The sequence below is a fragment of the Malaclemys terrapin genome, chromosome 6, assembly GCF_027887155.1.
Source record: "Malaclemys terrapin pileata isolate rMalTer1 chromosome 6, rMalTer1.hap1, whole genome shotgun sequence".
Lineage (NCBI taxonomy): Eukaryota > Metazoa > Chordata > Testudines > Emydidae > Malaclemys > Malaclemys terrapin.
Genome location: NC_071510.1, coordinates 31979797 through 31994948, shown reverse-complemented (window position 1 = coordinate 31994948; position 15152 = coordinate 31979797). Strand labels below are relative to the sequence as shown.

Here is a 15152-nt window from a genome sequence, read left to right as displayed (position 1 = left end):
GTCAGTGCATACTATAGTTTCATTTAAAGATCTCTGTTACACAAAAGCAAAAAGGAAGATTTAGCCTTCTTCATAAATCTCCCAAATGCAAATCCAATGCTCTAAGTGATGTAAAAAATTCATGTACAGTGGTACCTACTTTATGTATACATGGTATACCAAACAATTATTATATTCAACTCAACTGAAAACTACTATTCAGACTAAATATTAGCACTACAGCAAGTTTTATTATAATTTCACTTATATAGGAACTTTCATTTGAGCATCTCAAAATGCTTTACAAACATTCGTTAAACATCAGACCACTTTCTTAAGGACTCATCAATGATTTTTGCCAAAAGCCCATGTACATAGTTGTGCCATTGCACTGGCTCAAGTGCAGACTCGGAAGCAGATTCTGAGTGTGCCTTATGCCTCCCCGGCAAGGGCGTGCAGGACAGGTCAAGAAGACCCAAGAAACTCTGACTAACCACCAAATATACTGCGTCTCAAGTTCTTGCTCTGGAGACCGATGTTTAAATACTAATTAGGGGAAAAAACTGTTTTACTCATTCCAAAATATGGTTGTCCATACCACTACCCCATACAAGAATTCTCTATGAGAGGCCCAAGGCACAGAATAATGTGATAGCAGGCCTGGTTCCCCAATCCATGACACTCGTACGAAGTTGATGTAACAAAGTAGTAAATCAGGCGCACTAAGGCTATGGCTACACTAGAGAGCTTGCATCAGTGCAGCTGCACTGCTGTAAGCTCTCTAGTGCAGCCACTCTAAGCCGATGGGAGAGAGCTCTGCTGCCGACTTAATTAATCCACCCCCAATGAGCAACAGCAGCTGTGTCAGCAGGAGAAGCTCTCCTGTCAACATAGCACTATCCACACTGGTGCTTAGGTCAGAAAATATGATCTAAAAATGCTAGTAAAGGGGCAAGCTTGTTTAAATAGTAATTGATGCTAATGTTGAAAATGCGTTGATAGGATCAAAAAGGGTGATACCCCACTTTAAAAGAAAACTCAGGGATAATTTTCTTGAACCAGATGTTGGTTTTTAGCGGCAGTCTGGACTCTGTTGTTTTATACAGGTGTTTATTAATTAAATTGCATGCTGCTGACATTATTATTAAACATGTACATATTGTGGTAGTCCTTAGAATCTTCAACCAGATCAGGGTTCCATTGTGCTAGGCTTAGTACAAGCACATAGGAACTGACAGTCTCAGTCCAAAAGAGCTTACAGTCATAACAAGTGAATAACATAATGAAAGACATAAGTGAATGAGACAGTCAAAGGGACCAGGGTTAAGAACACAGGGTAACAAAAATAATAGGATGTGTGCACTTCTTAGCCAAATAGAACTATGCACCAAGCCACATCTAAAATTTGAAGGAAAAATTCTTGAGGGGACATCTGCCTGTTGATAGACAAAAGAGCTGGGAAGAGACTTAAAATTCCTGGCCCCATGTTGGAGGGATATCATAGCAACTGATCAGGGAAACACTCAGATTACATTTCCCAGTGAATAATTAATAAATAGGAAAAGATAAAAGTTTAATTTAACAGAAGGAAACATGGTACTATTCTACAGCAATGCCTGCTAGAAAATGGAAGCGTGCAATGCAGAGCAGTACTCAAAAAAAGGACAGTCCAAATTAACCTTACCTCAGCTTGGCAAAGTGCATGAAGACCTTGTAATACTAAAGCAGCAGGTGTGGCTTGATCAGGTTTTGTGCATTCATTCAATATCTGGGAAATTGCAGCCAACATATCAGCTCCATGTTGATATGGCCTAGTGGAAAACAATATTGCATGAAGGCTGAGTACTTAAAAAAATTCAGTTTCACCTCTCAAAGCTTCTTGACATGTAGAGAAATATTTAATAGCACATATTCTTCTACACAGGACCGCTTCCTATTTAACACTTAATGACTATTTCTTTAAACAACTTGGATAAATAAATCATCTGACCGGATGATGTAAGTACAGCATGTTTAGGCTTTCTAAGTTTTCTTTCTATAGCCTCTAAATCATTTCCACTGTGCTATCACAAATCCCATTTAAATTTTCAACTCTAATAATAGTTATACTTTTTATTTTATAACTATAGTTCAACTCTAATAACATCACTTGACAGCAAATGTTACAGTTACATTGAGACTTCTTTTATAACCCAGGTTCCAGATGCTCATAACTTCCAAAAAAAAATTTTTTTGGCTGAAATATACCATGATCAAAATAAATCACACATTTGCTACTCTAAAAAGAGTAAGGTTTTTTTATGTGCATTCATAACTCAGAAAGTACTGAATGTCACAAGAGGTATGAATCATCCCAGGTGTGTGGTCTTCACAGAAGACTAGTCTCCAGGTAGGTAAGTGGAAGTGGGAGAAAGAGACAACACTTACAAGCAACTGAAAAAAATAGTTTTGCATGAACAACGGAAAAACTACTTTAGGTTTAAAGACAATAAAAAAAAGACAACACAGGACTATGGAATCATGTAAATATATAATACTAATGTTCATGGATTTTAAGGACACAAACTATTAGATCATCTAGTCTGATCTCCAGCATAACACAGGCCACAGAATTTGACCCAGGGTATGTCTACACTGCAGCTGAGAGGTGTGATTCCCACCACAGGTAGACAGATGTGCACTAGTTCAGCTCGAGCTGGCACACTAAAAATAGCACCGTGAATGATGCAGCAGTGGCATGGGCTAGCCACCTGAGTCCAAGCCCACCAACTCCCTGGGTCTGTGCTCAATAGACATACCCCCAGTTACCCCTGTACTGAGCCCAATAACTTGTGTTTGAAAAAAGCATATTTTCCAGAAAGGCATCTGCTCTTGGACTGAAGACATCAAGAGACATGAGAACTTACTAATTCACTTGTAGTTTGTTCCAATGGTTAATGTCCCTCCCTGTTAAAAATGTATGCCTTATTTCTAATCTGAATTTGTCTGGCTTTAGTTTCCAGCCATCGGTTCTTGTTATGCCTTTCTTTGCTACTTTAAATGTGTAGACTGAATTTCACAGGTTTAATAATCTGACCAGAGAAAGTGGTTCTGCTCTAAAATGTGACTTTATAAAAATGGCATTGTGGAGGTTCTGTGTTTGTATCTCAATAATTCTACCTCAAATGGTCTGAGTTTACACGTTAAAAACTGTCAGCCCTGCCAACAAAACCTGGAACCTGACAGTAAAAATGGGATCCCTCTGGCTTATGATGTAACACCAAGCTAAAGATTCTACAATCCAGAATTTAGTCCATTATTTGATTAACAATGTGTGAGTCAAAATAGAATCCATCTCACCCTCCAGATCTGTGCTGGCTCTTCAGTGCAACCAAGAATCAACAGTAGTAAACATTTATTTCAGTCAGTCAAGTAAGCAGCTGTCTCTCTAAATTTACATATGGAGAAGGAATGACTAAGAAGGAGCCTTTTTAATACAATCACTCTTCAGTACATAACTCCCATTTACAGCGCTGATTATGCAGACATTAAAGTACACAGTGAAATCAGAACAGGTTTTTTTCTTTAGAAAAAAATATCAGAAATTAAATACAAAAAATTTACATTAACATAATGTTAGGATTATAATTTTGCCTACTCAATCCGGAAATGAAGAAATGATGGTCCTCAGAGTAAATTTAGCAAGTCAGACTGATTTGTGGATGGAAAGGGGGGGGCGGGCGGGGAGGGTTGGGATCAAATCTGAGACAGAGCCCGGCCTTAGTATGCAGTGTAGACATAACCCCTGATGTCCAAGAGGACAGTTGGGGTGTCAGCTAGCTGCATGGCTCATTCATTTCCATATCTAAAATGACATTCAAACAGTGGTTCTATAGCAGCATATTAATGGAGGACAAAGCACACGGTTGAAGCCAGTGGTATGATTCTGGCTCTTCCATTGTGGACTCCAAGTAAATTTTGCACAAATGCGATGTCTCAATGAAACTCTGTCACAGAAAGGCCCGAGAAAGTAGAATTCCTTCGTAAATTCTGTTCTGAAGCACTGTGTTTCGTTTATATGTGCTTCCTATGAGTCCTTCATGTAGTCCCATTCTGTTCGTATTAAAAGGCAAGTATACACATTATACTTACTAGCTTCTGAAGTATTGCCTAAGACAACGTGTATCTATTACAGCCATCAAAAACCATAAGCCCCACAATTAAGATAACAGGTTCATCAGAAGTGACCAGCACAGCTTTCCTTTAAACACCCTGCACCCTCTCGAAGTTGGATAACCAACATTCATTCTTACCTCTGTCTGCATATATCTCTGATGGAAGCAGCTTTAGCTATCACCTTTTCCCACACAGTATCCTTCCCAATGGACAAAGAGGGCATATTGGACATTGCCATGAACCTCTGCAGTTCTGGGTAAACCCGATCCTAGAAAAAACATTTGATTTTTAAAATATATAATTAAGTTTATAAAAGTTGGTGAAATGATTTTATGCAGCTAAAGCCTTTACACAGCTTCTAAAGGAACATTTAAATTGCAAATCACATTGCATTTTGGTTCATCAGTGGAGAAGAATAATGTGATATGATTTAAGTGGCTTCTTTGCACAGAATCTATACATTTTCCCCCATAAGCTAAAAAGTAATCTACTAACATGCAAACAAATAGAAATGATTATCACTCATTGCATAATGCATTGAAAGTATCAGAGTAAAGTAGTATAAAGATATCTTTCAGAAAATTATTTCATAATTTCATTCCAAGACTCAATGAGATGCAGAACAGGCTCCATGAAATACCAACTGTAGATGCTGTTCAATACATCAGAATTAATAAATGCATCACTGACACAATTTGCTTTCCACAACAATAATCAGGCACTAGAATAATCAATCATTCAAAATGATGTACTTTTCCTACCAGGGGAAAGCATGTAAAATGATATCCACTGTAGTTTATCTTGGTGAGACTGTGAGACAAGCAGGATCCAAACACCTGTGACCGAAAGCACCCGTTATCCACACCCTATCCACCACTGCAATAATCTTTGTGCAAATATGCCTTGTGAGGTATCATTTGAAAACTAGTAACTTGCTAATCAATAATATCATGATTAAATGTATGTAGCCTCATTATATGTAAAGTTCTGAATTTCCCCATATGATGATATTACCATATATTCAAACCACACAGCCCTGACTAGACAAAAGTTGTTAAAAAGGTCTATTCTAAACAAAGGAATGTGTTTACCTCAATTTACACATAAGTAGTAAACTGGGTCTTTGAGACAACAAGAGGGGTAAATGGCAGGAGACAAGGCAAATCTGCATTTCAGCATCGTGAAGAAAAAAGAGCATGGAACCACTTTCACCACCAGACTCCATTATGCCTTCTTTATTGTTTGAATAAACTTGCTTTGAGGGGTAAGCCTCATAAGAATTCACTTTAAAGGGCGAGTGGACTATCGAAGTGAGGGGCAAAAATACCCCAAGGCATCTTTCCCAATCTCTCCCCCTATTTCTCCATCTTTCACCTAAAACAACAAAGGAGTCAGCCCTTTGACTTTGGGGGAGCTCCTGACCTGAGAACTTGGTCAGCAATGTTGCTGAGAACCTGTGGTAAGGATTTTACCTTGAACCAAATCTAGCTTGTTAAGTTTTAGCTACCAGAAAGCATTTTACCTTTATTTCTCTTGTAACCATTTCTGATTTTAATTCATTATACTTGTACTCATTTAAAATCTCTCTCTTTGTAGTTAAATAAACTTTTTTTTTAACATAAACTATTCCAGTGTTGTGTTTACACTGAACTGCTTGATAACTCCACTTAACATAGCAGGACTGTTGAATATTGACCCTTTACAAGGGCAAAGAACCTATAATATCTGAGTTGCCCAGGAGGGGGTTGGACAGAGCTGAACACATGTTTTTGGGACAATTCAGGACTGGGAGTATGTTGTGGTCACCCTGGAAGTAGTAACCAAGGCTGGTGGAAGCCAGACTGTGGCTGGTGTGTTGCTGACAGGCTGCTGGAATAAGAGTTGCTGGACCAGAGCTGTACTATACACAGACACTCAGGGTGTGACCTGCATGCTGGTAGGCTGTTTGTGAGCTGCCCAGGTTTGGAGCTACAACAGGAAAACATTGTATGGCACCCAAGTTGCAGAGCAGGCAGTGACAACCACTCATTGGTGTGGATTGTACCCTGAAATGTGACAACATCCCCACAGGAGAACGAATCAACTGGTTGAACACAATGTTAATGAGTATAAAATGTGTCAGGTACTGTCTTTTATGAAAGCTTGTAATGTTCTGAACATGATGGTCATTATGAGATATGTATACAAACTGTGGTAATGAATTTATGTAGTTGTGTAGATAAAAAACTATGCTCATAATTTGTGCTGCAACATTCAGCTCCTCCTCACAAATAGCAGGGAGGGGCTGCCTCCCCAGCCAGACAAGATTAGTTCCAAGCACTTAGCATTATACAACCCAGGAAAAAGCAAATGACAGACCATTAAAATTAATGGAAAGACATTGAAACCGAAAGAAAACCCCATCCTTGGAAAAGTATGAAAGTAAGCAGTTTCCCCCACTCTGACTAATGATAGAAAAAACAACAAGCCTTTTTAGAGCAGGCTTGTGTCGGAGGTTTGGCATCCAGAAACTGAAGGCCAGCATCTATGCGAGGTGCAATTCTTTAAGTGCTGGATCCCCTCTATGATAGGGGGGCATGCTGGGAAACTGTTAAAAGGCAATAGGTAACACTTATTAGAAAGGGGAATTTATCTCATATAGAAGTGTAAATAGAAGTGTAAATCTTGAAGTTGCATCTTTGTTTATTTTCTATTAACTTATATGCGTTTGTTTCCCTTGCTATTTCATCTTTGAGTCTGATTTTTTTATAAAATTAACCTTTTGTTTATTTTTACCCCAAGCAGATCTCTATTGTGTAAACTGTGTGTCGTTTATGTACCAAAGGGAACTGATAACTTGGAAAGGTTTCACTGCTTCGGGGGGGACAAACCAGAAGGGGAAGTCCAAATATCTGGTAGTTAAGAACTAGGGGTAGATAAATGTGGGGAGACTTGGGACCAGAAGGGCTGTTGAGGTCACCCTGCAAGGAATAACTAGGCTGGCGGAAGCCAGGGTGAGACTTATGTTTACAGGCTGGCTACTGGTGTCAAGGCTTTGAACCATAGCAGCATAGCATTAAGCACCCAAACTTATAAGGCAGACAGTGAAAGAACCCTTTATTGGTATGGATGATCTCCAAAACATTACAGACTGCACGATTTTTTCTAACCTGTTTCTCCCATAAGGATGTCATCAGGCGTAAAGTAATAGGTCTAAGCTTTGGCGTGCTCCCCAGCACCTGTATCACACGTAAAATCTGAGCGATGCAGACCTGAAAGAGATTTTTCACCACATGCATTTGTTATTTTAATATCCATGAACAAGGAGATGCTTCACTTGTGTCAAATATCTCAAAGCCCATGGCAGCATCAAAAAGAAATGGGGAGTCATTTTCTAACAGATTTTGGTGTATAATGATCCTAAAAGACATTTTCATGAGATATATAAATACAGTATAGATAGTTAAAGCACAATACATAATTCATCCCTTAAAACTAGTTGTTATATTCCCATCATAAATATTAAGTAACAAGTTATGCAGAAGCTCACAAATCACTTATAATTTTAAGCAAGTTATGCATATCCATGTCTACATTCACTCATTCAATGTAACTAGTTACTTACTAATACAATATACCCTTTATTAACTATCATTTTTGGATGAAGTACGATTTCTATTCATACTGACCTTGTGTACACCCAGAGTAGGCAAAGTATATAAAATATCCCGGTACAAAAAAGGCTCCAGTGGCCTTCCCAACTTAAACATCAGAACTGGGATTAGATTTGGGACCTAAAATAAATGGAAAATATGTAATACATACAAACACACCACTGGAATTAAAGAAGCCAATTGTTATGACATGGTTAACAGCCTATGTAAAGACCAACAATAAATCCAAGATAGCATACACCCCAACACTCTTCTTGCATTAAAATTAGGGGGGTGGAATTAAAAGACTGACTCTGCATAGGATTCATTTAGAGCTTTTTTTAGTTGCCTTCTTGGAACCTACAAGTCCTGTACCCTCAGTTGACTTCATGGGGAAAAAAAATCAATCAATAAATGTTAAGCTAATAGAAGAAATGGAGTAATATGGACAAAATAATAAAAATAGTAAAATCACAAGCAACCCTTACACAGCTGTTTTCATCCATAGATCTTAAAAAGACTTACAAAGGTTGATGCGTTAATAAGTAGTAGATTAGCTTCATTTTACGGATGGGGAAAGTGAATCACTGAGAGGTTAAATTACATGCTCAAGGTCACATGGCAAGAAAGTGGCAAGAACTAAAGCCATGTTTCAATTCCCAGTCTCATGCTCTAACCATTGGACAACAATGCTCCTCAGCTACACCACCTCACTTCCAGAAGCAAAGTTTAGTTGAATTATATCATAACCTTAGTTATACTACAGAGTATAACACTTCAGGTCAGGTCAGGTCAGTCTTGAAAACCTGCTGAGGCCTTAGAGCAGTGTTTCCCAAACTTGGGACGCCGCTTGTGTAGGGAAAGCCCCTGGCGGGCCGGGCCGGTTTGTTTTCCTGCCACATCTGCAGGTCCGGCTGATCGCGGCTCCCACTGGCCGCGGTTCGCTGTTCCAGGCCAATGGGAGCTGCTGGAAGCAGCGTGGGCCGAGGGATGTGCTGGTCGCCGCTTCCAGCAGCTCCCATTGGCCTGGAGCAGTGAACCGCGGCCAGCAGGAGCCGCGATCAGCTGGACCTGCAGATGTGGCAGGTAAACAAACCGGCCCGGCCCACCAGGGGCTTTCCCTACACAAGCGGCGTCCCAAGTTTGGGAAAAACTGCCTTACAGTATTTAAAATATTCTTCATATTCAGAACACAGAAGTATACGGACTACTGAAAATACGGAGGTACGGGTAGCAATTTATTTAAATCAAAATTAGCAAGCATAGGGGTCACCAGTTTATATTTCATTGCTTTCATAACAATTAACAGATTTTCAGTTTTGTTGGGCACAAGTAAAGATTTAGAGGCTTTTCATTGTGTGCTTACAATAAAACGGCCTTAACATCTTGAGTGCACAGATCTACTGGAACCCATAGAAAAGTTCTCAATTTCCTCTCTATCTAGACTGCATAACAAATTCATTTTAGTTTGAAACTTTCATTCCAAACTTCCATTGAAAGAAACAGAAGATACATCAGAAAAATCCACATACCATGTCAAAGAAGAATGAACTGAAATTTGATTGTCAGTCATTCTACCAGAATTCTCATGACCCTGTATCACAACTCTCAACACATGAAGAAAAAGGAATGTTACTTAACCCTCAGTTCCCCTTTCCTTCAGATATTGGTTTCCATAAAATATTGTCTTACATTTAACCATAGGAGATAGCCTTTCGTGAAACAACCTGCATCAGGGGATCCTATCGTTCTCCTAGAGCAGTAAGGCACGTTAGGAAATTCAGTATTTTGTAATGTGTGGACTTGATTATTTCCAAGTCTTTTGGATTTTATGCAATTATTTTCATTATACTGTCACTGGATTATACAGAGTTCTCCATTTCAGTCTTAGTATTTGCTTCTTGAGTGGATCACTGTTCCAAACATTTTCTGTTACCTTAAATTACTGTAACCTCAGAACTTTTTCCAATGATCCCAAGATTGGACAATTTTGTTGGCTGGAAACATGAGGATAACCTGAAACCAAAACCTATACTTATTAGCAATGGGTAAATTGGCTCAGATAAAAGACAGAACAACCCTAACACTAAATCCCTCAAAGTAGTAGTAAGTCAAACAGATTACAAACCTCTCTGAAAAAAAAATTGGTATGGTCTGGCCAACCCTTTATGCATGCAAGATGTAGTATTTTGTACCAGGACTGCAGACTACTGCAGTAGTTTTCTCCTGGTACCTATCTACATTCCACAGTGTGCCACAAGATGATAAAATCTCACAGCATACAAAAGATCCATCCTAGCAAATGAAAGCCACTGATCTTGTAATGGGAGAAAGATTCGCTAGTGAGCGCTGGGATTTTATAATCTTCAGGTTGCAAATTTCTATGCATCATCATCAGAGAATGGTCCCAAACCAAAAATCCAGCAATTTGTTACTATCTTTATATGGGATCAAGCCAAACCCCAGATCTGTACTTCTGCAATTTTTAAATAATTTTAAAGCCCAGCTCCAAGTTTGTCATCTGGAGGCCTAGACTTAATATTTATAAAATTAATTTAAAATTTAAAAACATCTCTTGTAGGTTTTCAAATTAGTTATTTAGAATCCCTTAGCAAAAATATTTCCTTTTGTTAAGCTTTTTCTCTCACACAGTTTTTAGCTGAAGTGCCATTATTTCTCTCCCCCTGCTTTTCAAGATGACGACCCACCACCAATAAAGAAAGCAACTCTTAAGTTAAGAGATAACAATAGCTGAGCTTGAGTGTAACAAAGGGTTTGTGATACTATCGTGCAGCAGAAACAATAAAGAAGTCAGAGAATTTAACATAATGCACATTAGAGTAGAATTTCACCCAAAGGGGCAATTTTAATGCAAGTTTCATAGTGCACTGTTCTCTTTCTGCTTGCTATGTCAATCTGAAAGTGTCCTTTTTCCTTGCTCCTTGTTCTAGGCTTTCAATCTTCTGTAGAATTAATAAAGAAATTGAAGAGCTCTTCATTTTTATAGGAATTATGTTTTTAATAAAAAATTGTTTTAATCTAGGAAGAGGATGGCACAGAAGAGTGAAGCCAGAAAGGAAAAAGGAACAGGCGGAGGGAGGAAGTCAGGCAGATATCAAGCTTGAACTGTGCTTAGGCCCCATTTTCACATCCTCCCATTTAACATGCATGATAATTTCTTCTGTAAACAAGATTCTGCGTGGGCTAAATCTTGAAAATCTGGTACCTCAGGTTAATTTTTACCCAAATGTTTAAATATTAATTTTCCTTTTAAATTTTAAGATACAGATGAACCTACTAAATAATTGCAAATAGAATAGCAATGTGGTAATGGATTAGTTTACAACTTCCTGGCCACAACCCTTTAAAACAATATAGGACCTACTACATTTACAAAACGAGAGGGGTGGATATATGAAGAGATGCTGTTAGATGGCATATCATCTCAGCTAGTGAATCACTGTGGCTGATCTGGCTGGGCAAGAAACAGCACATGTTAGTCTTATTAATCCATGTAGTGAGGCCGAGTGGCCTCGCTCCGAGCAGGAGAGGGAGGGTCCACTACACTTCCCTTGGTGGGCAAGGCCTATCCTGCCCTGCCCCCCCTCACTGGAAGTGCCGGGGCGGGGCCAGAAGTATAAGAGGAAGGCCCTGCAGCACAGTTGGGGCAGAATCCTTGAAGAAGGCCGTACTGCCGTGCCCAGAAAGGGAAACTACACCCACACCCGGTGTGACGGGTTGGATCACAGAAACCCCCTTGGGAGCTGCCACCAGATTTGCAAAGACTACCCCTGCTTCTGCTTTCCCTGCCAGCTCAGGACTCCAGCACCCTGTCTTGCTGAGCCAGACACTCCCGTCTGGCTCCAGACACAGATCCAGGGTCTGAATCTCCTGTCCCAAAGCTGCAAGTTTACCTGAAAACAGCTCACAGTAGCATGCTTGTCTTTAGCACTCAGATGCCCAACTCCCAATGGGGTCTAAACCCAGATAAATCCGTTTTACCCTGCATAAAGCTTATGCAGAGCAAACTCATAAATTGTTCGCCCTCTATAACACTGATAGAGAGATATGCACAGTTGTTTGCTCCCCCAGGTATTAATACATACTCTGAGTAAATTACTAAATAAAAAGTGATTTTATTAAATACAGACAGTAGGATTTAAGTGGTTCAAAGTAGTAACAGACAGAACAAAGTAAGTCACCAAGCAAAATAAAATAAAATGTGCAAATCTATGCCTAATCAAACTGAATACAGATAATCTCACCCTCAGAGATGCTTCAGTAAGTTTTTCTTAGACTGGACATCTTCCAGGCCTGGGCACAATTCTTTCCCCTGGTACAGCTCTTGTTGCAGCTCAGGTGGTAGCTAGGGGATTCTTCATGATGGCTCCTCTCCCTCTCTGTTTTCTTCCACCCCTTTATATATCTTTTGCATAAGGCGGGAACTCTTTGTCCCTCTGGGTTTCCACCCCCCCTCACTGGAAAAGCACCAGGTTAAAGATGGATTCCAGTTCAGGTGACATAATCACATGTCACTGCAAGACTTCATTACTCACTTGCCAGCACACACATATACAGGAAGACTCACAGGTAAATACAGCCATCTGCAGACAATGGGAGTCATCAAGATTCCAAACCATCATTAATGGTCCACACTTTACACAATTACAATAGGCCCTCAGAGTTACATTTTATATTTCTAGTTTTAGATACAAGAGTGGTACATTCATACAAATCAGATGATCATACTCAGTAGCTTATAAGCTTTGTAATGATACCTTACAAGAGACCTTTTGCATGAAGCATATCCCAGTTACGTTACATTCACTTATTACCGTATTTTCTCTAAAACTATTTCAGTTACATTATATTGACTTATTATCAAGTTTTTATAAAACCATATAGACTGCACAATGTCACACCCGGCTGTCCCATAGCTGCAGAAGTGGGAGACCCCGACGAGGAGTGGCTGCAGCATACCTCCAGGAACCTGAGGAGCCCTGGAAGTGAGAGGTACCAAAGCCTGGGGAGGCAGGAAGTGGCCTGGCCATGACTGTCTGGTGCCCAGCCCTATTGTGGGCCTGGGAACTAGAGGACCTGGGGGGCCTTGCTCCACCTTGGGCGGAGACAAGGGTCCTAGACTGTTCTGCAGCTTCGTGCCTTGGCCAGACAAGCCCGAAGGCAACTTAAACAAGTGGCCTCCCTCCAAGCAGGAGAGAGAGGGTCCACTACAATCCAGATAAAACTAAGTCCCAAGCAGCCTCCAAATTACAACCAACTCAGAATTAACCTATCTGGATGGGACATCGAGCAGATGGCAACTGTCAATTAATGGGGTAGCATCACAGACTGGAGGATGCTTGAAAGATATGGACACTTGTATAGCAGCAGTTGATGTGTTTTGGGCCTTTCAGCAGCTTCAGTGGGGATGTCACGACTTTAAGCTTGCTACAAAGCTGTGGATCTACAGACCTACAGTTATACCAACTCTACTGTAAGTCAGTGAAACATGAGTGTTGACGAAAACTGAAGTGCACCATAATGACATTTTTGATTCTTATCTTCATCAGCAGCTCCATATCAAATGGTAGGACAAGATCAGAAACGAGGATATTCGAAACCTAACCCAACAACTGCCTCCATCATCACTGGTTCAGTTTCAGTGGTGTTCCTGGTACAGACATATATTAGGATGGAAGGCCAATGAAGCGTGAAGCATGTTTGCTGCTAGATCGCTGGCAATCATGTGGTCACCAAAAGCTTGAATATCCAGCTAGACCACCTTGACGATCTAACTAGAGATTGATCTGGGTGGTGCACAATCTGCAAGGAGGCTACATCACTTTGGGATTTCCCATGACGATGATGAAGCCCAAAACAGATGATTTATAAAACTAGTAATTACAAAAGATATCAATAGAAATGTATAATGTTTTTTAAAATGTTTCAATGGTGACAATTTATTTATCTAAATTATTACGATAGTGCTTATCACCATAGCATCTGGGTTCTGAACAGGTAATTTGGAGCTGCATGGCAGACTTCAAAGTGGATTCAGCTCTTTGCCTCTCTCGGGTGTTCTTCTAGGATTTTTTTCTCCCCTCCCTATATTAATGATCCCCTGTCCCCTTCCTAGATTAATGATCCCCTATTATGTTATTGTCAGAAGTAAGGAATAACTTCTAACCTGTGTATTTGCTAGCTTAATCCCAGGCAGTCTAACAAGTGCAATTGGGCCCCATATTTAAGCCTCCTGATTGGCCAAGCCGCCTGACTGGTTGAGGGGATTAGCAGCTCTTCTCTTAAAATCAGCAACAGGACACTAGCTGCTCAAAGCATTGGCCCACGACTGCAATAGCTCCTGCACCTGCTCGTTCCCAGCCTTGCTCCCACCCTGTGTTCTAGCCCTGCACCTGCCTTGCCTCACTCCAGGTAACCCAGTTGATATTCCTGACTTTTGACCCTTGGCTTTGGCATTTGGAATCTGGCCTCTGAATGGGGGTTCCTGACATCTGCTAAGAGTACTAGGCCTGACTCCCATTCCAAGCATTAGGCACAAATGCACACGTCCCAGTCCCTAACAGTTATAGATTAAAAGCTTTGAAAAATAAATAAGCCTTGTAGTGCACTCCATAAACAGCAAGACTTTGGTTTCATTTGATATTTGTTCCAAAAGTTGAGTCCTTAATCAAAATTGCTCTATCTCTACTACTCAAAAAACTTTGGCTAGGCCTAGTTAGCTGCACTGATCTGGAAGAGTGCAGCTGCCTAAATGGATTTTGATGTAGTACAGTCCTGAACCATTGATAGCTTTGCAGATTAAGACCAAGGCATCAAACAAATTTATTTCACTTCTAATTCACACATGAAATATTCATTATTCCTTATATAAGGGGACCATAAATCCCAACTTTACCAATATAGTCCTGGCTTTTCATATCACCATGAAACACCCTGATTTTGGTTTTGTAATTACAAATGGTTTGTTCAAGGCATATTATTATAGCGATCAGAACATGTTCCATGTATACCAGGAATAAAAAGTCCCAGGGAACAAGTGTTTAGTGTAATGAACAAAATTTGGAGAGATAAGTCAAATGAGCAGACACTATCAAAGCTGTTCTTTTGTTCAAAATAAAGAAATATGCATGAGTCACGGCTGAGTCAGAAACTGGCAATAGTAACACCAGCGCTTACATAAGAACATATATAATTTTTGAAGTGCACTTTTGTCTTTTTATATGATTAGTTCACAACCTTATAACATGTTGCTGCAAGTGTCCCAACTTTTTATTATGAAAATATAGTCTCTGTAAGGGACATAGGTACTAATTTAGGGATAGAGCTAAGTAGTTCGTGGGCAGCTAAATAACCCCAGACTTTGGG

General features: G+C 39.9%; 1 protein-coding gene across 1 annotated transcript in view; it reads right to left on the bottom strand.

The window, feature by feature from the left end:
* FOCAD (focadhesin) overlaps positions 1–15152 on the bottom strand; it is a 195204-nt gene that overhangs the window by 95078 nt on the left and 84974 nt on the right. Inside the window, exons 12-15 of the mRNA XM_054031536.1 lie at positions 7803–7907; positions 7284–7385; positions 4272–4402; positions 1664–1790 (exon numbers count right to left, since the gene is read on the bottom strand). Coding sequence (XP_053887511.1) covers positions 1664–1790; positions 4272–4402; positions 7284–7385; positions 7803–7907 — 465 coding nt within the window. The remainder of the gene's footprint in view (positions 1–1663; positions 1791–4271; positions 4403–7283; positions 7386–7802; positions 7908–15152) is intronic.